General features: G+C 42.4%; 3 protein-coding genes across 3 annotated transcripts; all 3 read right to left on the reverse strand.

The window, feature by feature from the left end:
* Positions 1-6,743: 6,743 nt before the first annotated feature.
* Positions 6,744-15,382, reverse strand: LOC115396074 (putative monooxygenase p33MONOX). Its single transcript, XM_030101841.1, has 8 exons — positions 15,366-15,382; positions 14,742-14,833; positions 13,870-14,057; positions 13,608-13,710; positions 13,040-13,161; positions 8,920-9,071; positions 8,554-8,729; positions 6,744-8,135 (listed from the first exon to the last, which is right to left on the reverse strand). Exons 2-8 carry the CDS (start codon positions 14,767-14,769, stop codon positions 7,930-7,932), a joined length of 975 nt encoding a protein of 324 aa, XP_029957701.1. The 5' UTR covers positions 14,770-14,833; positions 15,366-15,382; the 3' UTR covers positions 6,744-7,929.
* Positions 15,383-18,625: 3,243 nt separating this feature from the next.
* On the reverse strand, positions 18,626-19,713 carry LOC115402190 (C-X-C motif chemokine 10-like). Its single transcript, XM_030110683.1, has 4 exons — positions 19,537-19,713; positions 19,323-19,437; positions 19,049-19,126; positions 18,626-18,912 (listed from the first exon to the last, which is right to left on the reverse strand). Exons 1-4 carry the CDS (start codon positions 19,598-19,600, stop codon positions 18,837-18,839), a joined length of 333 nt encoding a protein of 110 aa, XP_029966543.1. The 5' UTR covers positions 19,601-19,713; the 3' UTR covers positions 18,626-18,836.
* A 6,063-nt stretch (positions 19,714-25,776) lies between these two features.
* LOC115400952 (uncharacterized) lies at positions 25,777-27,701 on the reverse strand. Its single transcript, XM_030109040.1, has 2 exons — positions 27,575-27,701; positions 25,777-26,793 (listed from the first exon to the last, which is right to left on the reverse strand). Exon 2 carries the CDS (start codon positions 26,789-26,791, stop codon positions 26,057-26,059), a length of 735 nt encoding a protein of 244 aa, XP_029964900.1. The 5' UTR covers positions 26,792-26,793; positions 27,575-27,701; the 3' UTR covers positions 25,777-26,056.
* Positions 27,702-27,965: the final 264 nt, after the last annotated feature.

Genomic DNA, 27,965 nt, shown 5'->3' on the forward strand with positions numbered 1-27,965 from the left:
TGGAGGTGGAGGGTTGCCGGTTGCGCTCCCTCCCCCTGCCGCGGCCACACCTCCTGCGGCGCCTCCCCGGTGCTCCCGGTGCTCCCGGTCCGCCGCCCCGCAGGTGCTCACCGCTTCACCGGCCAACGATGGATAACCCCGTCTGTTTGTCCGAAAAAAAGTTAAACTGAACTGTTTTCATCCAATTTAAACAGTCAGAAATGAGTGTCTGTTAATGTTAATTTCAAATATTTTAGTGGTTGGCTCTCATCAAACTGAGCCTTTATTTGTTTTTTTTCTGTGTCAAGTCGTGATTTCTTCACACACTTAAAAAACTTGCATTTGAGGTGAAATAGTGTTTCTAAACGCGCGCGCGCGCGTGTGTGTGTGTGTGTGTGTGTGTGTGTGTGTGTGATTTATCTGGGCTGCTCCAGTGTTGCTGTTGGCCCTGCTCTCAGCTCCAGCCACTCACTGCAAGCTGGATTAACCACAGAAGGTGGATGATCAGCATCACTTTTGTGCACGCTGTGGGGAATTTGTTTATAACCAAACACTGTCGCTAAGGATCTTCGGTCACGTCAAACACGCCAAAGAACAGTCTGTGTCAGAGAGATGAGTAAGCAACACAAATGTCACTCACGATGCAAATAAATGGGGTTTCTCCATGATTAAATTAAGGGAAGTTGTGCAATGTTCCTCTGAAAATAGAAAATATTGAGTAAATATGAATTAACCACATGTTTTGTGTCTCTTGGAGCACAGGTATGATTAAAAAAAGAAGCTTTTCTTTGACTTATCTCACTAGTTCATCAACGTGATGCCTTTGATACACGACTCTTCATTATCCGCTGACTTTATGTTTCCCTCTGGCCGGTATCACTGCAGGTTCATATGGATTTCCTTGTGCTCCATCGAGGTCAAACATCCACCCAAATGTAGTATCTTGCATGACAAGCCTGCTGTTTCCTGATTCCGTCAACCCCAATCAGGATATTGGTTTAGACTTGAAGAGGCATTTGTTAAACCTTTGGTTTATGTGTCTGTTTTTCTGTATTAAGTGACTCAAAGCTGAAGTAATTGTGTATTGAAGAAGTGAGAGGTTAAGAAATTTGCACATATCGTAGGAGTGGTGGCGAGCTGTGCTCGGTAAATTATGTCAAAAACAGATTCGGTGCAGGGTAAACCTGAATCCATAATATACATATAGTCTGTGGCACTCCGACAGATTTATTGCATTTATTGTATGACAGTAAACAATAACAGTAAAGTGTGTCAGTAGTAACGATGAGTCAATTTGAACTACTTTCGAGTCTGTCCTTCCTGTTGCAAATTGATTTCTTACTGTCACTGTCACATCTTATCACGTGTGTCTCTTTTTACATTCATGTTGATATAAAACTTCTTGTCCTGTTGTTAACTGTTCTAAAATTAGTATCAGGAAACAATCTGAAAGAATGCCAAGCTATCAAAGCCAAATATGTCAAAACTGAGGTTTACAACAGGTTTTTATAGCCATCTCGTGACACAAAACATCAATTAGTCTTCTTTACCACTTTATAAGGTCAGTGAGGCTGGAGCCAGTCTGTCTGAATGAAGGCACTGGGAGATTTTCTGAGTTACCTTTTACCTTTAAACGAATGAATCTGGAGTGTTGGGGATAAAGCCTTCCTAGACCCGAGAGGAACAGATTATATGCTGGCCACGCACCACCCCACTTCATGTCCTGAGACGAAGTAATTGCTTTGTTCATTATGTGATCAAACATCCTCGGCTTTGTTTTTAACACTCGGACTGATTTTCATGAGCCAGAGAAGGTTTTCCAGCAGCACGCTCATGTACTTACTGGAACCTGTCAACCCCGTCACTCTGATTAGGACTTGTTGCTTCCTCCACCCAGAGAGCAAAGGTCCTGTCAGAGCTTTCATCTGATGCCAAGGCAGCGTTTGCAGGAGCAATTGGTGATATGAACGAATTGACTCCGCAGCTCTTCTTAGGCTTAGAATCCAACCGAGGTTGTCGCCAGTCAAAAACTGGAAATGTCTCTTTGAGATTGGACCAGAAGACTGACCTGAGACGTCCTGCCGTCACGAACATCCATGGCCGTGAGGAGGAAGGCCTCTCAGGTTGATAAAAGCACGTGAGCGAAAGAAATGTGAGCCGCTGTGTTTCCTCTGACCACATCATGTCCGCTTACGGTCCATGTCCATGCTTCAGGAATGTGCCAGCGTCTGGCCAAGTCATACGCCTCGCTTTGCTTTCTCCAGACCACATGGGCCCATATGTTACCTTCACCAGGAAAAGCAGGACTCCAGTTCGAGTATGGATTGAAGAAAGTTCTGTACTGTTCATTTCATTATTCATTTTCGCAGGCAAAAAGAGAATGCTGCATAAAAAACTTTTTTTTGTCTCAGCGTGATATTTATAAGTACATATATCTTTATGAACTGATTTTCTCTGTGTTTCAGTTATTACGTAAGTAGTTTGTGTTGACAAATGTAGGCGTGCTGTAGATTTGCGTGAGTGAGCATCAGTGACAAGAACCAGGGGCCGGCATTCCTCCCATGGGCTTAGCGGATTAAAAAGTATAATTATGTAGAGACTGTGATGATCTTCTCCAATGAGCTCTGCCCAGAGATCAAAGGTTCTCTTAATGACTACGTTGATATAAAATGATGATCCTTAGAGGTTTCCTCCCATCGACTCTCTCTTGTTTCTGGAGACCTTTAAACCTTTTCACGTCTATTGTGTTCAATTGTTCGCACTGATCAGTGCTTCACTATCCTTTAACTAATTATCCCTCTGTTCATTGTTGTGGGTTATCGCCTTTTACAGGCATGGCACAGTAGAATGCCACACAAATGCTTGGCGCTCTACCCAGATGAACCAGAGGCATTGAAGAACAACAACAATGAGGAACATCAGTAATCACATGGTATAAAAAACAAAGTAGGTTGTTTCAGATATGTATTTTCTGATGTGCTTACCTGGATGATCATTAAAGCTCATTAGGTAAAGCTTGAGATGGAGTCACACCAGCTTCTTCACAAAGAAACACTGGAAGCTTTTACTGTTTGATTCAGATTAGAAAATAATATGTAGCTTGGTCAATTGCACAACAAGTGTCTTGGGTATCAAATTCAGCACATCCAAGAAATGAATCACTGCCTGGGTCACTTTGAAGCAACACACACACACACACACACACACACACACACACACACACACTGTGTGGCAACGATTAAGCGTTTTGCATTTTGTGAAGTGTTAAACATCAGCAGCACAGCGTTGTAGCACTTTGTGGAGATGTGAGGGCAGCAGACGGATGTAGTTGGTGAGCTGAGCGCCTCCAGCTGACTGGGGACTGACGGCTGTGCTGCGGGATTCTCCTCCTCCACATCTGCTTCGCGTTAGGAGCCCGGAGGCCAGTGCAGAAGGGCCCACCAGTGTTTCTCGGTGGGGGATGGCAGGAGAATGCCTATCGAACAGCACAGGGACCAGCAGCCTGATGGGCAGGAGCTGGAGATTAGGTTATATCAAACGGGTGGCAATGGATGCAACTTAGATCTATTGCTTTTCTTTCTTTTCTTTTTTTTTTTAAAGCACAGCAAAGTGAAACCATCAAAAATTAAGAACATAAACAGGATATTCCATCAACATGGACATTCATACCAACGTCTTATGCTGCATAACAACACCAAGCCTCTCACACACTATGATAGGTTGATCGTTACTCCATATGATCTGTAACATTGAACATATTAACTTTTTATAAACTTCAGTTCTTTGTAATGCGGAGGACTCTCGGTAAAGCTGAGATGCTGTAAGGACTTTACGTCTTTGCATTTTTATGAGGTACAGAAGTTCTCTATTGCGTAACTGAAGCATAGTGATTTGATTTGTGTGTGACCTACATCAGCGCTGCAGCTCATTGGACCGTCATCCCATCCCCGGGAGGTGGGCATGATTGATGTTTACTTTCACGGGATACCTGAGGACAAACATGAGCTCTGCTCGAGTCCCGCTGGACTCCCCCACCCCCCCACCCCCCCTCTCACTCGCTTCCCCCCGGCTCGGCGGGTTCACTCCCGGGCCAGCTCACTGTGAATCAGCCCCAGATGTGGTTCTGGAGCCGGATGGTGTGGAGTATGACACAACGACCCACCCAGCAAACGTCAAAGGGGCCGGCCTTCAAATCCCTGGTTAAATTCTGTCACCCCCTGTGAGAATAACTACATGACTGAATAATTCATTGCACATTGTTCAGTGTCACTATTGTTGTTCCTGGTAACTCCAAGAAAATACTCCGTCATTATAACGTCAAAGCTAAAAATGGTAAGAAATACCAGTCTTAAACTCTTGTATGACTTCTGTAGATTATATTATCGCCTTTTTTAAAGGCCTTACTTACAGAGAGTTTTCAGAGCTTATCTAGTACCATGTCATGTCCAGTAAACAAAAGATTTGCGCCTGATAAAAACTGCTCTGTGCATGTCAAACATAAGCGGCCAGACATCTGTTCATTTCCAAATATCTCATATTAATGAGATTAACTCTCAGCATGTGTTTTTCAGAGAACAAGTTCACACTGTCGTCCTCGGGGATGAACTATGCACATAAATTAGGCCTTGACAGCATTTCCCAGACGCACTACTGCGAGAAGTCATAATCCTGCATCAGTGACGCAAGAAAATCTTAATCAAAGAGGGCAATAAACCAAATGCATCCGTTGTAAACTCTCACAGACGCCCTGTTTATTTCTCTGTTTGAACACATGTGGAAACCAGGGAGTCTGAAGCTCCGGTAATTATTCTGGGCCTGCTGATGAAGGGACAGAGTCGGCCTGCTTGTTTGGGATCCAGATGGGTGACTGGAGTCACGTTGTGGATGCAGCAGCAGCGGCGGCGGCGTTTGTTTGGGTGCGTGGTCAGTCCGACAGGGTGGTGCTGCCATTGCACATCTGTGAGTAAGCTCAGGGACTTTTGTGGGGGATCAGGCAGGAGGCAGGGGGGGGGGCGGGAAGCAGGGCAAGAGCAAGCGGTGGAGGGGGGGGGGTTACACAACCACGTCATGTCGGATCCAGAGAGAGCGCCATCTGTATTATGTCATGACTGCTGAGGCGCTCCACCCTGCGACTCTCCCTCTCAGACTCCTCCACCCACGCTCTCTTTTACGCTGGGTGTTGTTGGTTTGGTCTCTAACAGTCATTGCTGCCCAGCTGTTTGTGGATCGTGTTACATGCCTCTCACAAAAAATGTGACCCCAAGCCTGAATATCTCCATCTGCGTTCGTAGTTTTGGCCGGCAAATTGCTCTCTTCGACGCCACACTTCTTTCACCTCTTCCTCTCTCTTTGCCTTTCATCTTCTGTCTGTCCGTCACTTTTTCTGTCCTCTTCCAGGTTTTTCCACTGCCAGCTTTCTGTTTCTACTTGCCTGCCTCATTTGATCTTCAACTCTGCTCCCGCACCACCTGAAATCCTAACAAAAGCTGTAATTAGGCAGAGGAGGGCTCTCACTGGGGCCTCCAGCAAATTACCCCAACTTTAGGTTCTGTTTCCTAAGAAAAGTTATTAAATGTAATGAAATAGAAAAAAAAAAATAGAAAAAAAAGTTTACCCCACTGAGCTGTACCAGTGGAAATGATTTCCTTGTTAGAAGAGATTCGACTCATCCAGTTAAACCCACTGAACTGTGTGTGCCACACATAAAGACACAACACACTGCTGCCGCCTCTCTTGGAAAACACAATAAAAAGGACCTCGTCCCTATTAAGAAATGTAACAACGCTGTAAACACATCCAGTTCATGGCTGAAATTCAAGCTCTGCTCTCTCCTGTTTCCGCCTGCAGGCTCACTGTCTGAACGCCGACAGGCTGTCTTCAATGACAGAACAGCAGACTGTCACATTTAGCTGCATAATCAAGTCATTTTGACAACAAACCAAACCAGTAGTCTGATTTGATAACAAAAACTGCATATTACATTATTCTTGCCAATCTATTCTTCTTCATCATCAGCAGCAGTACTTCCCCATGCATTTTTTTGTCCAGGTAGAAGGAACCTCAAAGCAACAGGTCCACTGGACGTGTTCATGTGTGTTGAAAAGATGCCTTACCTTTTCTGAGTGGCTTCATTGGTCGCACTTTTTTTCATTAAAAATAAACTAATATTGCATTTACGAATTGTGCCACACAACATTATTAAAGTTTTAGAATAATGAACTTGTATGATTCAGGAATATTACTGATTTCATTTGACAAAATAAAGTTAATATTAGTATAAAATGTATAAAAGGAGCTGTAGGAGCATTTTCGCCACCTTTATTTGTCCACTCATGAACTGGCTAAAATAATGTCATCCTGATAAACCTGAAAGCCAGCCCTTACTTAAGAGTGCCCTCTTCTGGCCAAACATTGAATTTAAACATTTCATCACAGGGGTCACTGGCATCAGGAAGGTCTGGGTGTGACATTCTCATTAGTATTGATAATACTGCAGAGGCTTTTGTTTACACTCAATGGATGTGAGAAAGGTTGAGAAATGAAATACTGCCAGTTTAGTCATTCAGTAAATTATTCTTTCCTCATCTGCTTCACCAAATAATGTCTGTGACACTCTCAACTTTTATACCAAGTTACACAGTTGAGGGATTCTGGAGCCAACATAAACTCATAATGTGGCATAAAATGCATGGAGCAAGCGTTTTCCTCATTACCTGACTTTTGTGCATGTTGAAGTTAAATATGAGAAACCAGAACACCAGTGCTGCTTGTTGTGATACGATTTATTCACACATGGAAGTGGGAGGCGATCTCCCTTGTGCAATTACTTTGTGGAATTCATCAACTGTCAACACAAATAACCCCTCCAAGAAAATGAACATTCCAATGCCATTTTCTTGTCTCGTTAAAGTGAACATTGCAGCCCTAAATAAAAATGTAACTGACTTTATCAATTCAATTATCAGATATATATTAAAAAAAACTAAACTTTGTTCATTGGACGTGGACCAACATTTATTTTTACACATGACTTGAGTCAAGTATCAGCGTGTTTTTTTTCCAAGTACAGCTGTAAGTGATGAAAATGTGGTTAATATATTGTTTCCCAAGAGCTGTGAAAACCAGAAGCACGTTTCAGTCTTAAAAGAATATAGACAGAAAATTGGTCTAGTTCTCACAAGACATCACCTCAAGATGAATTTCTTGAAAAAAACAAAAAAATATCACTCCAGATCAGTCACTCTTTGTCAAGTAAAATTAGAAACTCTCTCATATTGTAACAAAAAATACTAAACTTAGATGGCAATAATACCAAAAAACCCAAATGCTGCAAGTTGAGGCACAAAATCAAGTCATACTTCACACTAAACTCTGCATGCTGACAGAGAAACATACTACACAACTATCAATCAGAGCTCTTTTCAGATTAAAAAATATGTATGTACAAGAGTGGCAGACATCTGAGTGTTGTAAACTGAAACAGCTTGTCAGTTTTGATGAGAGGCTCAAAGCCTGACAAGCCATTTCAACTTTGATCTCATGCCGTCACCGACAATGGAATGAAGAACAGCAAGGCAGCACACGCCAATGCAATCAGAACGCGTTACAGAGAAACAATAATACAAACGTATACCATAACAAAACGTGACAAGTTGAAGGTGTTGAAGCGGCTTCATTTGGCTATTTGAATTTGGACCACTGCATTGGGGCAGGACGGGGATGGCGTGGACTTTGAGAAGACAGCATTTGATCCAGTGGGTGGGTTGACTGTGGCTGGTGAGCAAATACTGTCGGAGGCCTTCATTCATCACAGCTTCAGTTTATTATAAGACGGGCAGAGGAGAAAGAGGAAGGTGGGAGAAGAAATGAGCAGACAGAAAAAACAAAAAACAAAACAAAACAAAAAAAACTGGTGTGGTTCAGAAGAGGAAGTGACGAGCTGATGTGACTTCAGAAGCCTGATGGTGTTAAAACGTTCATGTCCCGAGGTTTGAGTTTGTGCGGCCGCGTGGGCGCTCGCTTAGTTTCCATTTCTGAGATTTCTATCTTCGGGGGCATGAATTTGGCTGGGTCGTCCACCTTCAAGTTGGTCTGGGCGTTGCTGCCGTCCATGGTGGAGGACTTCTGCAGGCCGAAGTAGGACTGCAGCGAGAAGCCTGCAGGAGGAGCAGAGATGGCGTCAGATGGACAGTCATTAAATCCTGCTGCGGTAAGTTTCAGCATCCCGAGGGAGACCAGGCTCAACACATTTATCACAGGACATACGAAACAAAACAGAAAGATAGAGGGCAAAACAAGGACCATTTACAATAAAACATCTTTACACTAAAATGTGAAAACCATGGGTTAATAATCCAATTCATAAGACCACTTCAGTCCATCTCACTGTTAAACTTCCACTGGTTTCAAAAGTATTATAACTGCAAACAGCTTCTGTTATACCATCACTGCCTGTAGATAAAAAGCCAAACGTAATGGCCTCATGATTTCTAGTTTTGCAAGTAGCTTAAATCAATGCAGCAAGAATTCCTCCCAGTCACAGTGAAGGTGCATGGCGGTGTACAAATCCTCTACCTGTGTTGGTTTCTGAGCCCGGATCGGTGGGGGACCTCTGTACCACAGATCGAGTTCCAAAGAAGTTCCATCTGTCTCCCCCTCCTCCTTCATTTCCTCCCATGTCTGGGCAGAGGGTGGGGCTGTTGCGCTCTGGGGCAGTGAGGAAAGGTGCAGAACCCAGCTGGAGCCAGCTCCTGTAATTCCAACAGGCAAGAGGATGAACACACAGCAGACAGAATGGCGTGTCACCAGGCATGTATTGATACAGGACACATTTACAAGTTATGCGTACAGTTTGAAGTCCTGTAGTGTTTTTATTTTTTTTTTAACAATAGAATACCAATAAAATAAATGAGCAAGACACCTCAACAGCAGGAGACCTACCTGCGAGTGAGAGCAGGAGATGAGTGGGGGGTGACACAAGGGGTGACACTGGGGGTAACAGAGGGGGTGACAGATGGGGTGCCACCTGGGGTGGCGTGTGCTGATGTTGTAAGCCTGTCTTCCTTGAAGTCCCCGGTGGGCATTCTCAACTTCTGCAAAGACAGACAACACAAAAGATAAAACACACATGTATTTAAGGAACATTTCTGTACAATTTTACAGTTACAAGAAAAGTAACAGAACAAGAACAACAGCGGCCTCAAGTCCAATCCTGGTCTAAAGGCATGTTGTGGCAACCATATGAATGCATCAGGGAACAGAGTGCTGATTTCACTGAGAGAGTAAACACTCCTGAACACACAATGCAGAAGGTCAGCAGTGCTGTAAGGCACCTGCAAATCAAAAACAAAGGGCAAAGACTGTGCCACATACCCTGAGAACCTTTCACCTGCAACCACACCATGTAGGAAAAGTATACCGGTAATTAAGAAGTTTTCCTGGATTGAACAGTGAATTTTGGGAACATCACATTTCAAGGTGATCTTTTAAAAAGGAAAACAGTGTTTGAAGTGTCCCAGCGTGATTTCCTGCTGCTCAACAAATCTAGCTTCCACTAAGACATTATTATTATTCCTTTTCTGTACAAGCATCACTAAACTGGCAATACAAGTAACTCAAATTAATGATTAGCCATGCTCACGTTTACATGAAGCTTAGCTTCTGTCATTTATTACTCAGTTTCAAAGAGAAGCACCTCCTTCCAAGCTCATGTCAATACTGCATGTGTCATATGACAGGCCAGTGCAGAAATAAATACCACAACATGACTAGACCCTCTTTAACCCTGATTGATCATGACAAAAATCAAAACTCACTCACATTTTGTCCAGTTGATCTGCATCAGCATAGTTATTCTAGCTGTGTGCAGCTGAGTTTAAAGTAGAGAGCAAAGCAGCCTCAGCCAAAATACAAGTGACACACTTAAGACTTGAACTCCACAAAGAGCAACATGTATATTTTGATACAACAATGCATATATAATTTAATCAGATGCATAGGACAAAGTGAGGTCAAGGTCCAATATATTACAGTAGAAGAACGAACAGGAGCAGATAGCACTGTTAATCGCTGTTCCCCTTGATAACGGGGCACCAGAGATGAGGGTCACAGTGGGACATTCCGCTTATACAAACAGCTCGAAAGCAAAGATCACATTATGATCAGGGAGCTGTTACACTTACATCTAAATGATACATTAAACGCATGCATACATTAAATCTGATACACAGAACGAGGAAGGTTGTTGGTTAGCTGCTGCCATGCTAAACAATAAGCCACGCAACAGCATTTACTCGTAAATGTAACAAAATCAAGCTGAATACTTGAATAACATCAGGTCGCCTCCAGATACTGTTTGAAATATCCTAAACACCTTTTACAAAGTGTACTAGAAATCAAATGTGGCCGTTTACTTGGGTTAGCCTGGAGCTACATTTGCTATGCTAACACGGGCTGACGGCCTATTTCTGACCAGATTGTTCAGATGCTGAGCGGCATGTGTAGAAATATCCTACCCCACCTTTTTATGAAAAGCTTTCTTTGGCGCCTCAGCTCGACAGATATCGTCTTTGTGTCCATGATTGGTAGTTCAAGTGATGATTATTTCTCGAAAACACCGACCGCGTCGCCTGTTCACGCTGCAGCAGGCCTCGTTTTGTAACGAGCTCTGTGATTGGTCGGTTGAAGAAAATAAGGGCGTCGCTTGGCAACAGTGCCTCTGGCTGCAGTCGACAGACAGCTGATTACGTAATCTGTTTACCAAAGTGTTGGATCATGTTTAGCAGGGCGGGGAAGATTTGTATGGATATTAATCAGGTCACACAGTTTGTAGCGACTTAAGGGTACATTATTTTTCAATTTTAGTGACCTCATGGATAAAAATAATTTGAGAGAAGTTATTTTGGGATCTGTCAGTCTGCCTGGATGCACTATAAAAATCCAATTCAATGCAGCATAGTCATTTCTAGATACTTTTACAGGGAAGAACTCAACTGATCCACATGAGCAAGCATAAGCGACTGTGGAAAGGAAAAACTCCCTTTAAAAAGGAAGAAACCTTTGCAGAACCATGGTTCAGAGGTGGCGGCTTTCTGCTATTCCAGTTGGAGTAAGGGGATGGAGAGAGAAAGAGATAGGACAGACAGATACATTTATTATATCAACTCAGCAGTGATTCACTCAAGCAGAATGATCTAGATCAATTGAGCTCCTAGACTACAAGAGACAATGGTTAATGAGGGGGTTAATGGTTAATCCACATACCTTACGTCTTTAAGATTGTTCAGCTATGCATGGCTTAAGCATAACATGTAAAGTTGAGTCTACTCCCAGTGCAAACACTATTGCAATATTTTATTGTGACTGTGCTTGTGCTCTTGGAAATTGCAAGACGTAGGCATTGTGGCTCAGTTTTAAAGAAATTGTTGAACCATGACTTTCCTGGGTCATGACAGCGGTGTGTGGGGTGCAAATTTTTGAACAAATAAAGGCTTTTTCCTGCATTCTCAGACATCTTGAGGTAAAAAGTTGTGTTCAATATGGCTTCAGTTTTTTGGTAGTACAATATCAACTAAGATCACTTCCTTTCTTTTCGTTTGCTCTGGTCTTGCCATGCCACACTCCGTTCCTGGGTTTTAGGTGGTGTAAACGGAACACCTTTAACTTATTGGTTGAGAGGAGCTCATGAACTGAGTGCACATTTAATGATCTAAAGCATTTGGGTGACTCCAGCCATTTCCGGAAGCGATCTCAGTAGTGGAGGACTGTTGTAGTGAGGTGCTGTTGTTCCTATATGATCACTTGAGTATTGTCAAAAAAAAATTATACATTTATTTAATTAATTAATTTATTATTATTATTCATCTTATTATTATTATTCATTTTATTTTATTTATTTTTTTCAAAAAATAAGAGTGCCACTGTGGCTAGACAGGCTCAAACTGGCATAGCCACTCAGGGAAGCACTGCACCAATGGCGGTGTCACAATCAGCAAACGCGAGTACAGCATGATGACATTTTCCACAACATTACATTACAAGCACTGATACCATCTGTTTTTAATATGCACCTCGTCTTCTGACTGAGATCTGATACGCTTGGCACTGCAAAGCTGTTTTCCAGGTCAGGTGGGAGTGGTAGTGGGGTAACATAATCATGTCTGTGAGTAGAAATGACCATGCAAATCAGACAACCCTACATAGAAAACAAAATAAAATAACTGTCCAGGGTACACTGTAATGCAGTCGGTGATTTTTTTTTTTTTTTTAATTGAGGTATATGGCCCACTGAAAGATTTCTCAATGCAATGTCATTCATTTTTGTAGACGTTTGAGGTGCAGTTTGAAAAGTGTGCCATCATTAGTGCTTAGTTGTACACTGTAACTTTCCAAAATGTTTCTGTGAGTTTAACTTTTTTCTTGAGAAACTCTTTTTTTTTTTAAATTTAACTGTAGGTTCAACTGTATATGGTTTATAGCAATGTTAAGTCAGGATGCCTTATGAGAGTGTAGCCTGGCGTTTAAGTACATGGAAGAGGTAGAATATTAGGAATACGTTTCAATATGATGCAATGCAGCTCAGCACTGACACCATTTTAACCACAATCTTAAACGTAAGCTCACTCATCTGACCTTTGTAGAACAGCTGTTTAGCTGGCCCAAGTGTGCCAACGAGTTTTGCAGTCAATTGTTTGTGTGAGACAGTGTGACGCTTGCAGTTATGATTCCCCAGTAAGTTAGAACCAGGTCAAACATTAGGGGGAAAAAACATAAACAGGCTTGCGATTAGTCATATAATTCTAATCACACGTCATTAAACGTACCTGTTAAGCACATGCATCTAAAACAATTCTTAAGACTTTTTATAACGCCTGAACTTTTACTAAAGATCCAGCATGGTTTATGTTGTTTGTTATGCTCAGGTTGAGCTGCCCTTCAGCATATTTGTGACGTTCGAGCCTGGACAAATATGTATTTATAGTTATTTATGATTAAATGTGAACCTGGAGAAAAGTGTGTTTTCCCATATTTAGCCTTGCGTCTCACAATTATTCATACTCACGAGGTGTGGGCTATCACAGCGGTTAAAGCGGGTCTCTTCAGTGGCGATTCCCTTGTGGGGAGAAAAAAGTGCTTCTGTCTGTCCTCCCTGGTTCTCCCTCAGGAGCTTTTCCTGGGATTTTTCTGAGTAAAGAGGAGAACAGTCAAAAATGGAGCCATTTCCTTTATGTTTCTCTACTAAAACACACATGTACATCGCTCCTATTGCACAGAGGTTCTGTATCATTTCAGCAACCAAGACTCCTTTATGTGGCAAATGTTTTTGCCACATAAAGCAAAGAGGGATTAGTGTGTGTGACTGGGCACAGCGAGCCTGTACGTCAAAGCTCTCGCCTCATTGTGCTAGAACTCGCTTGTTCATAATTACTTCTGTTAAAGAAACTAATGCTGCTTTGAAGAAACTCTGTCTCTAACCTGCTTCCACGCCTCTGAATCTACACACTGTGATCCTGATAATCTGACAGTCTAAAAGTGACTTATATTTTCATCAAATGAGAAAAACAACGATAACAACATCAACCACAGCTCTAACAAACTGTAGATGACCAAAAAAGTTTTTGTTGACTTACGCCTTGTGAACAGGTTGACTACAGAGTTGCCCACCCCGGGCGCCGGTGACTTGGGTCGTGATGGAGACTCAAAAGCCAGACACTCCCCATCGCTGTCACTGTCCTAGTCACAGAAGTTTAAAACAGATAGAAAAAGTCCTTAAACAGAGTGCAAAGAAAATATACAGTGACTGGGCATGCACCTAACCCTGAGGAACAAGTTTCAACACACCCTAAAACAAAGGCTGATTCACCACCTCAAAAGATTGCAGCTTAGCAGTACCTGTGCGATGGATTTGAATTTGGTCTTTGAGCGGACAGGTTCTTTCCACAGGATGGTGGCAGTGAAGTCTTCGGTTGGTGAACATGTGGGGCCACACAAGTCATCGCCATAGCTGGCGTTGCGTCGAAGCATTAAAATGGGGGACGAAATGGATCTTAAAAATCCAGATGACGTACTGGCCTCGAGTGCTGAAGAGTCAACAAAGAACATACAGGATCAACCATCACATCAAGACTATCTCTGCAATACTGAGTAGGCCTTTCTTGTGTTGACAGAACAGCCCAGTCCACACGAGCCATGCTTCCACCAGACCTCTGAAGTACATGGTCTCCAACAATCCTTTGCTTGCTAGCAAAACGTGCCTCTTCCTATATTCCTCACCAGTGTTTTCTGTTCCTCAGGGAAGAAATGTGTACATACCCAGTCACCCACGTGAAATAAAAGAAAACATGCTTCATCACACGAGCTTTTCTCAAAGTTCTGATGCTCATAAGACCTTCGTTGGCTTCTTCTGGCTGCACACAGGGCTCAACATGGGCACCCTGGCTTTCCTGTGGTTATGCAGGCACATGAGCACCTGTTTGCAGTAATAACATACACTAGCCTGTCCGTTGGACTGGCTCACAAAGGCCAGTCCTCACTCCCCACGTGTGCACCAAACAAGACCCTGCTGCCATGTTTCCTCCGGTAGGCCCCTTTTGACAGACACTGACCCCTGCTCACAGGGAACAATCAATAGGAGCTGAAGTTCTATATTCCACTAGATAACAAGAGCTATAATGATGAGGTGATTATGATTACTTCCTTCATCAGAGATCAGGATGTTATGACTGATCCTGATTACTTTAAAAACATATAAATGTTTGTATTACCTGGAAGATCTCCTGGTCTTGAAGCCATTTTGAAAGCGAATCAGAGGAGCTGATGGTTTGCAGGTTTGTCCTTCTTACAACTTGATGCAGATCTGAAAAAAGGCACAATGGTATAGGGTCATTAAACTCATGAAGGTGAAACTGGAAGGGAGCCATCTGTGTTGTTATCACAGCCTTTGAGAGAGATTAAAGACCAGTAAACGGACAGGATGTTTTCATTACCACAGCCATGGCTGAACCTGATCATAAAGCAACAGATTTGTGTTTGCAATGCACAGTATTTCACATCATGTGTCTGCTACGCCTTAAATAGAATTTGAGGGTCTGGTTACAGCAGTTTCATGTCAGAGTCACTCTCACGTACTGTAGCAAGGTTACACAACCATACTGCAAACTAATTCCACAAGGAAATGAAACTAAGTGTCTTCTGACAGACTGGCTCCTGTTATAAACTCCCCTTCTGCATTATACACAAAGAGAGGCACACTCATTATTCCTCTGTTTGTGTCGTACTTGTTTTTTTTTTTTTGTTTTTTTTTTTTGCCAGAAAAGCTCAGAGCCTCCTGTTTCCCCAGACTGTCTGAGTGTCAACAAGGCAAATGTAATTTGCAGGTATCAGCACACCTTATCGCATTTTCTGAGGTCACTTTCCATTGTAAATGTACGGGACGTCCGTAATCTGCAGGACATTCAGACAGAATTGAGATGAGTCAGAATTAGGTCGGTAGTTCTTTGCAGTCTGGTTAAATTTTCAGCCAGCTGGCAGACGGTCAGGTCTGAGAGAACCCAAGCTGCAATGACTTGCAAAAATAAAATCCGAGTCACGACATTGAGCATGTCTAAAAAAATAAATAAATAAATAAAAATAAATAAATAAAAAAAAGAACTCTAAAAAATGTTATACATTTCTAAAATGTCATGCATATCTTATTTTAAAATAGACTGTGTGTCATAAATGCCATAACAGTCATGATACATGTAAAACATGTTTACATGCATGAAAGCAGCAGCAATGAGAAAGACTCACCTCAGCTCTGGACGGACTCCGCCGCAGGTCCCGGTCCCCGAGGCTTCCAGTCGCTCAGCTGAACGGTCTGAGGCTGTCTGTTTGTTGACCGCTTGGTTCATCCATGACTTTTGGACATGCGACGAGCAAACAGTGCGCGCGGACGCACGCACGAGCGCCAGTGAGCGAGCAGCACACACCCCAGGAAGTGACCGGATCGGACCAAAACTGTGTGAGTGGTTATTCAGACTGCAATGTTAATGGCAGCTTAAAGCAGAGGACAGAAGACAATAAGTCTAATGTCAGATAAACGGAAAATATTTGATAGATATTTGGTCACAAAGTTTGTTTAATAAAAAGCCTCTTGATTTCTTCAGTACATTATTGTTAGAAAAAAGAGTAAAGAATTAAAAACACATTTTCTGTTGGCTTCTTCAACACTTACAGACTTGCTGTCTTCTCTGCCAACTGTGAGCTCAAGCACCAGCAAAGCTGGTTAATATTTCATTGAAATCCTTTCTCATTAGTCCAAAATTAACTCAGTTCTCATGGGAACATGACTCAAAGGTCTCTGACATCTTTCCACAGTCCCCGTGTTTCTTAGCACCTGAATAAATATTCATTTTATGTTTTGAAGAGCTGTCTCATGCTGTCTGTGTTGCTAGCTCTTCTCAGCTGTTGCTTCTGCTTCTTTTCATAAGTTGGTGTCCATTCAGAACAGGGGTTAAGTGGTCTGCTGAAGATCTCACCCCTTCAGCTGAGTGGAACGCTCCCCTGTGAAAATTCTGGACTTCAATGAACTCGCAAAAGCTAAAATAGCAAGTGCTCCCATCATCTGACAACCCAGTACTTGATGCAACAACTACAGCTGAGGCTGATGAGTGACTCAGACTGACCTGAACCCTGCAGACAACCCAACACTGGTCAGAGCAACACTACAATATTACAACCAGTGTGTGCAGATTATTAAAATATCCAGACTGAAACAAAATATGTAGGCTATGTTTGGATCAGTATTCTGCTGATTAGCTGTTCAAAGTTAGGATTATGGGCCAGGGCAACGAAATGACGCCAATAAATGATGCAAGGTTTCCAGTTCTTTCCTCAGCCTGATGAGCCACACACTCTAAAAAGTAACTCAGAGGAGCTTCTAACACCACTTGATTTAATACATGGATCCAAGTAAAAAAATTGTAATTAGTTGATTTTGATAAACTTTCTAAGTTCCAAACCTATTTTTTTCAAGTGATGAAAAAGTTGTTATGTTCTTAATTACATCAACTTAATTTTGCTTGCAGTTTGAACTCAAAATTCATTGTTGATGGGTTTAAAACAAAATTCAAGTTGTTATAACTTAACAAACTTGGCTTGATAATTTGATTTTGTCAACATTTGCTTCACAATTTTAAGTTCCCTCTCGCCAAACAACATGCCTGGACAGGTTCGACGGTGGGTTAACAGGATGAAAAACCTCGATACAAGCAACATTTCACGGGTGACTAAAATTCATTTTTAGTAGGGTAAGGACACCACGTCGGCATGGTTAGTGTTGGTCACAGCATAAAGGAAACGGGCTCTTTGAAGAATTTAACAATGATAATGGTAGTGCCGCAATGCATCATGGGAGTTTGGGATGAGATATTCCAGATTTAAACATTGTTTTCATTATTTATTTCGATGTTCTGATGTTAATAGTGTTATTGGTAGTTGTGTTTGGTTGTGTTCTTGTTCAGTTAATCTAAATAGTTTAGTTACTTTTTGTGTCAAACCTGGAATGAGAAGTATTGACCATTTAATCTGCTCCTGCTACTACTATAGAACTTACAGAGGTCAACAGAACAGTTCCCATTTACCGCTTGGCTTAATAATTGCCTGATACTGCCTGTGCAGAACCAGTCTGCAGTGCCCATGACAGCATCGTATTCCCAAGTACTCACAACATTAAGGTTCAACAGAAACTGGCCATTTTAACAACTTAAAAGTGGGCAGCCAATTTATTTGAGTTATCAACTTAAAAATCTTGCATTTATTAAGTAAGCAGTACTTAAAATGATCTTTGACTGATGACAAAAAAATGAATTCACTCAAAGTAATATAGTTTGTTGGTTCAATGTAATTTCTGAGGTTGCCATAACTTAAAAAGACTAATGCAAACTGTTGCGTTGATTTTTTTTTGTTGAGTCTAGACATTTCTTTTTAGAGTGCAGATCCAAGAGAGATCATGCCATCCTGGACACAAAGAGCAAACTCCAGCGAGTGGAATCAAACATGAAGACATTTGTAAATTAAGACTGAGGGTAGAGTTCAGCTGAGGTCAGGGCAGGGCTCGGGTTAGGCCAGTTCAGAGTAAACCTGCAGGACACCAAGGTAACTTTATGCAACAGCACTGAACAGACACTACGTGTGTTTGTGGTCAGGACACTCTTAAGTATTATATGTCAAGTTTTTGAGTTAAGTTCAGGCTCACATTTAACTCACCCTAATGTGTGTGTGTGTGTGTGTGTGTGTGTGTGTGGGATGGGCCTTCAGGACAGCAGCCTATAGGACTCAGCAGAGTCGAACCACCCCTGTGAGGCGAGAGCTGCAGGAGCCCTCGTTGCTCATGGGTTACTGACCCTGCAGTCTCAGAATCTAACAACGTGTTTGGAGATAGGACGTCCTGAAGAGCAGCGTTAAAGAAAGAGTCTCACTGTTTTCCTAACATTAAGAACGGCTGAGTATCCCTCGCTATTTGTTCATTAAAGGACACGAGTTGGAGAGTTTCTAAGGATCTTGTACCGACTGTGTCGATCCACAAGAGAGCACTCTTGGTCCAGAACACACAGGCTAAGGCAGGTCAGATCATGAAGGAAACATTCAAAAACTCTCTTGGTTTTCCTTTCAGTGTATCTTTATTATACATAAAAAAGACGAAACAAACTAAACAATTACTATTTACAGGATTTCAAAAAGGAGAGAATATTATAGACATGTGCAGTTGATCAATATAGATAAGAGATGAATACAGCAAAATGTTTCACAATGATACGTTAAGGTGCTTTTGTTGAGGATTCAGAGGTGATATGAGCTTCATTCCAGTTAAAAGAGATTCACAGGCTTTCTGTGGTTCCGTTGCCTGGAGTGGAAGTCAAGGTGCTCTGTGTGGTCGCCTGAACTTTCTGCTTCCTTTGAGAGAAGAAAACAAAACAAGCAGAGAACTAATTAGTCAAAATCCAGCAGAGTGAGGAGGGCGCTGCTTTATCCATTCGCCTATCTCACACATAACACAGATTAACAGAAGCATGTAATCATTTATACTCACTGTATCTTGTTGAGCATCTTTTTCAGAGGCTCCCAGGAGGGATTCAAACAGTATTTTGAGCCGTTGCTTCTGGTGACACTGTAGAGAAAGACAACCAGGCAAAACGTTTGTTAAAACTCTGCAAAACTGAAATATTGTGGATGCAAATGAATGAAATAACTCTGTACACAGTCTGGTTACATATCGGTTCTAAAGGTTTGCTGCAGTTTAGTGAACAGTAAGTTATGTTAGGGTCAGGTTATATTTCCATAATGTTTCTAAACACAAAACTTACATAATCTCAACTTTGCTGCAGAAGTTGGACGCAGGATGGATCTGGATGTCTTTTACACCATGCTTGCGGTCGATGGAACCCCTGACTGTGGAACACTGGCAAAGTTCTCGATCCCCTGGGAAAGAAGACAAGGAGAGAACTTTAATCAAAAAGTTCACGACAATTAAAATCATATAACATCTACGTGCCGTCACTAATTAAAGCAAAAACTTACCCTGGGCTTTAGAGATGCAGACCAGGGCAGCCAAGAGCAGAGACAGCTTCATGATGCCAGACATGGTTCCTTCTTCGTTCCAGATGGCTTAAAGAGGTGAGTGTGCAGGTGATGAGTGGAGCCTCGGAGATCAGGATGAGCCCAGAGGTTCTGACAGGAGTGCTGTGAAGAGCAGAGACTGACATGCCGTCTTAAATACTCTCTCCGGCTGCGACACCTCGTTGTTCCAGAGTTCAGGGGAAATTTCTGCGACTGGAAAGTGAAACTTCGAAACCCACAAGAAAAAAAAAAAAAAACACCCACACGTCTCGCATCTGACCATAAGAGAGATTTCTAACCTAATGAAAAGTGGAATATTAATTAATAAGCAGGAAAATGATCTGAGCTTCAAATAATCCAGCAAGACACAATATTTTTACAATTAAAAACTAAAAATGAAGAAAACATTATACATTTTTTTTTTATTAGTTGCTTCCTTGTAATATTGATTCCTTCCAGTTCAGTATTACTACTTACTCCTCATGTGTAAATCAAGTTACATCTTAGATACTGAAAACAGCTTAACAAATCATATTTTATGTCTGGCAACTGGAAGCGTGGGCTGGGGACCTTTAGAACGTGGCGTTCTGATGTACGGAGGGCGTATGGGTGGTTAACACCTTTAAAGCGTTCAGCAACAAATAGTTTGTGTGACTGCGCAGAAACAGTGAGGAGGAACTTTCCTTCTTTCCACTCATGGTATTCGACAGCGAGACATTCATGGTGTGAATAAATCTGTCTTCACAGACTCATCTGATTATTTCACATTAACATCGAAACGTCTTTGGTTTTGTTTCACAAGTTAGAATAATCCTGCAGTCACGTACCACGTGTTTAAAGAGAAAAATGCTTTGTTGACAGTGTGATCCAAAGAGGAGTTTCATCTTTCATTTTCTGCAGTTAGTGGCATTGTGAAAGTTTTTTCCTATTAATTTTCGACATCCTTCCCTTTTCTGCTTCTTTCACTCGACAGAACGGGAACATAAGTAAAAAGAAGAATACAGAAAAGAAGAAGATGTAAAAATCCATCTTCTCTGTGTTATAGCCACACACAAACACACACACCTAACTGTCTGGAGAGAAGGTATTGAGAGAAACTGACAACTACACACACTTAAATTCACATTTAGGGGCTGGAGAGGATGGAGAACAGACTGGTGTGAGGATGAAGTTTTAGGATGGACTGAAGGAGCACCTTCTCAGTCTCAGCCAATAGACTGAACTGGAGACAGGATGATGAAGGAGCTGGAGAAGAGACAGACTTAGGACTCTGGTGAAACCATTTCATCTGTTGTTAAAGTTTCATGGCTAAATAAATGTAATCTATTATTGTCTACCTCTCCCAAACATTAAGAAAGATAGAACAAAATTCAGGATGAAGAAAAAGAAGGCTGACAAAACCTTTGCACACATGGGGAGAACAAGCAAACTCCACACAGCAAGGCCCAGCCGACCTTTGAACCCATGAGCTTCTTGTTGTGAGATGAGAGTGCTAACCATAACAATAATAAAAAGCTATACGTATCTAAGACATTATACATATCAGAGACACAGTAGTTGTCAAAGGTCACAAGTTTTATGTCTTGCAGAGAGTTTTCTTTTCTTTGCCACTGTTCATAAAACCTTGTTCTTTTCTGGGATGATGGTTAAAAGACAGTAGACTAGAATAATGTCTCAAACCCTGAAATCTCAACCCCAAAAGTCATTCACAGTGCTGGAAAATAGACAAGTTGAAATCAAAATGAAATGTAAAAGTGATTTTATTGATGTATTTATTCTAAGACAGTATGATTTTAAAATTGATTTATGATTGAAAAGCTGCATTCACCTCGAGAAATCTGTATTTCTACATCTTTTAGTTTATTGGAAATAAAATGTCAGATCTGAAAGTTCGAGTGTGGGCATACTAATTTAAGAAACAAGGGGCTTCCCTTGACCATAGTGAAAGGGAGTTTCAGATATTGCCACATGTGGCAAAGAGCATATAGCGGTGATCAGGACGGGGAGGGGGGAGGTGCACAACACCCCATCGCATGTCCGCATGTCCACTGCAGGAGTTCTTTCAAAGTTTTCTGTGATCGCGGCTTTATAAATCGCACACTGCTCTGCAGCGGAGCGGTGCGGTGCTCTCACCCCTGATGAACTCCGCTTCATTCTGACAGACAGGCTGCACTTAGCATTCCTGAATATTTCATGTCTCCCCTTTGTTAATATTTAATGGCTTTTGCGTTTTCAGTTTGAGAGTGCTCCATTAGTGAAGTACAATTTGTCCTTCGGTATATTCCGAGTTGGCTCCGGAACCGAAAGGTGGTGACGATGCAGTCCGCCTCCGAGGGGCCGACAGGACCGGCATCTGTCATGGAAAGGCTCTTTTTTTTATTTTGCCCTTTCACTGATGGGGTTGATGTTGGTTTTGGTGCAGAGAGGGGATAACCAGTCACTCGTCTTTAATATGTTTCCTCTCTGTGCGGTATCACATCTTTCGATGAGAAGTGAAGACCACAGAGCTGTGGCCGATGTAGGAATGAGTCGACAGGAACTCATAACGTCAGCACTGTCTCTTCCTCTGGAGGCTCAGTGTGGTTGCACTTCTCACTTTTTTTTTGTTTTAAGCGATTCTTTTAAATGCCAAGATGTGTCGGAATGTCAAATAAAAATAGGTTTTCAGAAAGCATTTGTGAGATGTTCTGAAGCTGACCAAACAAAGAGAAAAACATGCGAAAAGTTGTATATATGTTTATGTGTATTTGCAACTTTTGTGGAGGGAGAGTTGATATTTGCCATAGATTAGTTTCTGTGGACAAGCTGAGGCATTTTTTCCTCTAAGCGTGGTTACTCCTGACCGTAGCATAGCACTTACACTTCCATATTCCTCTCTCTATCTGTATATACTTACATGTGCGGCCCTCGCCCATAGCTATCAGATATCTGCAGCACCACACGACCCTGCACCGGTTGAAGCTATGTAGAAGATATTGGAATGGACATGTATATGGGTGCACGTTTTGAGTTCAGGTCTGATTTAAGTATAAAATAGGGAGAGAAAGATCTCAAAACAAGAGAACCAATAGCAGAAAAGCTCTTGACAGAATCATTCATTCCATTGTGGTAAAATTCATCACATTTCATATAGTACAGCTTCAAAGAGCTTATGATAGAACTTATGATAATAAAATGTCATTATTGAGTGCTTGTCAGATTATAAATGAGTCAGATACACTGCACATAAATCTGTAGCAGTAATTTAACAGTAGCAGGACTGGATGGTCATATTTAGTATTCGGCTGGTATCAACACCCCTGGTAAGAATAGACATCCTCTTTCGTTGTGATGAGGCCTGTCAGACCTGTTTTTCCCCCTGGTCGAAACCATCATGCGCTTTCTTTCAGTTTCCTTTCTGGTGCATTCAGTGTTCACGAACGTGGCTGTTAGAAAGTATGAAACATTAATAATAATGATAATAATGTGATTTTTATCATTTGGTAACTTTGTGTAACAGGGAAGTGGGCTGACAGCTCAGGTGAGACAGTGTTCGGTGTTTGTGACACAACATTTTGGTTATGATTTACTGTTGTCTTCAAGTTTGTCTCAAATTTATCTTTGTTGGACATTGTGTGATTCTTCTTCCTGCTGACATGTTTCAGAGATTTTGTTCTTGTATACAAATTCTGGTTTAAAAAAAAAGGAAATTATTTCTGCCTTGATGGGACAAGATGGTGTTTATGATCAATTCCAGCCGTTTCTTTTTTGTCTTCTTTTTTAATACTGTGATAACTTAATTTTAATTATGAATCACATCACCATTCCAATAAAAAAAAACATTTCTTTTGCAGGACTTGTCGTATAATGCATTTACATTCTAACCACTATGTTGTGATCACTCATGTATCCATTGTATTAATCACATTCTAACTCATTATGCTATGATTCACTTATATACAGTTTTATTGACATTTAATGAACATGTACTAATTCAACTGTTGATTATATTATTCTTCTTCTTGTATGCATCCTATGGTTGTCTCATGATTCTAAGGCCTCTAGTACAGCAGATTGTAACTGAAAGCTCTCGGTGCATCCTGAAGCTGCTCGAGGCCGGCCAGGGTCAAAGCAAGGAGTAGTTCATACTTCCGACCCTCTTCCAGCTGACTCCCTATTTTTCTCATGAGAAAAGACCTGATTATTTCCTTCAAAGTACGTATATGACCTTCATGAAACAATTACTGTCTGTCGGTCTTCGAGAAAAACAGCCCTGTGACAGTCAGAGTGTCATCAGAATGTAACTATCAATCATGCAAACCCAACAGTATAACTTCCCAAGCAGAGGAGAGATCGGTGCCATTTTCTGCTGGAGACTCTGATGCTGTCAGATCTCACGGACGTGGTCCAGGACTCCTGTTTTTCTTTTATTGCTAGCATTTAGGTTATCTCCTTGTCTGATCAACTTTCTATTGAATTAAAGATCTTGTGCAGAGACTTCAACGTTTCGAGCATTTTTAATCACTCTTTTCTTCAGTTTTTTTTGCTCAAGTCTCAACAGACTCTAACGCCATGTGACGATTCAGATGAGACAACAGGACAGTGAAAGCTTTTGAAAGACATCCAGTGAAAGTTTCAGCCTGTTGGGATGGCTATTGAATTGTAAGATGAGAACTACAACACCATTTTCATTAGTTTCACACTTTCCAAGAGTAGATTATTAAAAATTAATGACATTTACTTGTGTTTCTTTTTCAGACAGACTCTAAAAAGTAAAAAGTGTAAAAAGTAGGTCTTGAAATAATCTTCATCAACACAAAGTGTTTGTAGATTTTAAGTTTTTCAATGAGTGACGATGAAGAGTTGGACAGTGGATATTGTTGTGATCCACTCTGAAAAATGTCTTGTGTTTTTGATATTAAATGACATGTTTTCTTATCACTTGCCTTTCTTACCTGATCATCTCCGGTGCGATTCTTGACTTTTGGTGGCGTTGCTTATGTGCTATACACGTGCACGTGCGGACTTTTCTCACTTTGCCTGTTTCATCCATTGACTGTGGTTTTATCTCATCGGACAAAAACATGTGTGTTTGTGTGTCTGTGTGTGTTTGACTTGTGATAAGAAGTGACCCCAGCTGACCAGTGAACACAGATGTTTCCACTTCAGCTCAGCTCAAAGGATTTCTTTCATTTCATTTCGCCCTCATGGCTTGTTGGCTCTTTCTGTGATGAGTTTGCATGTTCTCCCTGAACCCTGAGCAAGCAGCTTCCGTTCAAATTCGTATCAAATGTCCTCTTTTCTCAATTCGATCAGCAAGTCCTTGACTTTATTCAGGGAAACAAACTACTGGCAGCGGAGACAGATTTTTAAAAAAGCTCGATTCTCTAAAATTAGACTAAAGCATCAGGATATAACTGATGCTGTGAACAATTTAGACTGTCCTGTTTTTGATCATTTAAATATAAGCATCCTTGAATAAATGTACCAGGATGGGATTTGTGATGTTGGGATGTGTTCCGTTTTGAGCAGCGGCGCGTCACTGATCCTCTGATCCTGATCTGATTGGTCCAAAAATAACTCCAGAGTTCCCCCAGTGCCATAAATACATGGAGGGCTCTGACAGCTTACAGGAGCTTTAAGGTTATGAAATGTGTGATGAGTTTAGTTGTGTCAAGCGTTTAATTTTGGAATGACATAATTCTGCCCCCTAGTGCCTCAGATCTAAACATGCTCCTGGAGCTTTGTTGTTTTTGTCTCTGGAACATTTGTCGAAGCCTTAAACCTGAGACTGACAATAACTGATGTTTTATATGACATTTTTCAAAATTTTAAATTAGAAATCTTAATTTATACACACTTCAAATATCATTTGTGCGTCATCTTCAGAGTTGAGCTCATTAAAATACAGGATTTACTGGGTTTTCTTTTTATTTGACGTGCATGTTACGCCGCCATTCTGGAACAAAAACAAATGACCTGCATCTTGCACGTTTGCGCTCGGTGCTCGTCGTCTCAGCTCAGCTCGTGTTTTCCAGTGCAGGATCCCACGACAGTTACCATAGAAACTCCGGCTCCTGGCACCAGCAGAGCTGAGAGCGGCGTTGGTTTCTGAAGGGCTTCCACACGCGAGGAAACACAGATTGTGGCTCAGAGAGAAGCAGCCAGCACACAATGTGGTCGAGAGTATCAAAAAAGGTTGGTTTATTCATTTTTTTTCCCAAGTAATTCACAAAACACTGGAAAATATAAAAGGGATGGTACAGATTTTCCCATTTTCATAGATTTGTATGTTCACCAGCATACATCAAGAGTACAAAGGATGCGAGAGTAAATAGCACAGTTCCAACATCAGAGATGAACGATCATAACATTTATTTGCTTTTGCATGTTTTCAAGTGTTTCTCTTTTTTCCTGTCTCCTAATGTTAATGTCACATGCACTGACACAGAAAGATTAGGATATTTCTGAGGAATGTTTACAGAGGTTGTCCTTTGGCGCCTTACACCTCAGCGATGGCGGGCAGCATGCACGCCCGTGTGCGCGCTTCCTTCCATGCCAGCCTGCAGTCAGAGATCCACTGCGAGATGAGGGACTGTTTGATGTTTGTGGGATTCTCCTCGTCCGCTGGCCGACTCCTCGGGGTCTCGGACCTGGACGAGCTGTGCATCGGGGCCGCAGGCTGAGCCGCGGAGCTGGTCCGCAGCTCGGGGCAGCTGCTCTTGCGTTGGCGCGGGAAGTCTGGACTGGAGGTTCGGGGGATGCTGTGGGCCCGGCCGCGAGCCTGGCCCTCCCACGCTCTGCCACGCTGTCTGACGAGCCTCCCCTCTGCCAGCGCCCCCCTCACGCCGCCCGGGAGGGCGGAGGGGTGGCTGTGGTGTCCGTAAAGATACTCCAGAGGGTCGGAGTAGCCGAACATCAGGGTGCTCCTCAGGTCTCCCCCCTCGTCCTGTCGCGCGTCAGTCACACTCCCTTCTCTTTCTCGGCTGGGCTCGGAGGCGGGCAGCGTTGCGCCGCTGTGCCGTGACACAGCATCCGGCTGCGAGACAGCTCTCGTGGCGAAGGTGGGGTGTGCCAGGTGGCAGATGGAGAGGAGGTAGTCCTCCGATGACACCGCCTGGCTGTGGGTGTGAAGCGTGTTGGCTTCGTTCAGATCCCTCACCGCCTCCTCGGAGCCCTCTCGGATGGTGGGCAGCGTGGTTCTCCTCTTGGACAGCAGCTTGGACCGGGGCCTCATACCTGAGAGGTGGGGGAGGTCATATATTGGAGATAAACAAATCATTCAACAATGATCACCGTTCTGAAGACTGTAGATCTGCCTGGTTGTGATTTCTAGACCACAAATGTAGAAAATCCTCTTAAGAAAACCTTGTTTGTTGGACAGCAGCTAATCTGTGTATTCTCCTGTAACACAGAGTTATTCAGGCTTTTATCACACGTCATCAGGTCAAAGTGTCCTCTCCTGCCACAGTGTCTGTTTGGATAATGTTGTCAACAACAGTCAACAACAGTCTCTCTCTCCCCTTTCTCCCGTTCACAACACATCACCTATAAGCCCTCCCTTCTTCCCTCTAACTCTCCATTTCTCCTTTTCAGACATGGTCCTGTGCTTGCTTTGGAGTGGCGGTGTGAACAGCCCTAAATACAAACAATCCCAAAGAGGAGCAGCGAGACGCTGCAGAAATACACGACTATTTTGAACGTGAAGCCACAGAATGTGTCAGTCTGTATTTTCTTATGCAACCCCATATTGTTGTAACCCCGAATGTTGCCCACAGTGTATTTTGGTCTCAACCTCTGTGCCAAAAATAGTGCAAGCCAAACCAAAAATGCCAGCCTCTCCCTTCTTTTTTTTTTTCGAAGGTGTAACCACTGCTAAATTTAGACTACACCTTCAGTATACAACAGCTAAAAATGGATGCAGCAGCTCTCGGCTGAAGCACAAAACAGGCAGCCCTGTGTATTTTCTCGTCATGCTTTTTCCACTGATCGTTGAAGGTTGTTTTCTGCTTGAACTCACCTGCTTGCAGATGCTCTTCGCCGCTCCCACTGGATGGTTTCTTCTTCTCCCTGCGCTTGTGGTGTCAAACAGCCTGCATCGGTGAGCCTGTTTCCATCCAGTGATGCTGCCTCCCCGTAGCCTCAGCTGTCTCTGACCAGAGGCAGATTTATCTTCTCCTCATATCCCTCCTCCTCCTCTTCCTCCTCCTCCCGCCTCCCTCCCTCCCTCCCTCGCCCTTGCTCACTCTCTCCAGCTTACTTTTGGTTTGCCCTCTTTCCCTGCTTCTAAAAATAGACACACCATCCATTTCCTCAGCCCCACCACTGTCTGTAGGGATGGAGAAAGAAAACACAGGCAGGAGAAAAAAAAGAAAAAAGAAAAGGCGACAGAGAAAGGATTCAGACATATT

The sequence above is a fragment of the Salarias fasciatus genome, chromosome 2 (assembly GCF_902148845.1).
Source record: "Salarias fasciatus chromosome 2, fSalaFa1.1, whole genome shotgun sequence".
NCBI classification, from domain to species: domain Eukaryota; kingdom Metazoa; phylum Chordata; class Actinopteri; order Blenniiformes; family Blenniidae; genus Salarias; species Salarias fasciatus.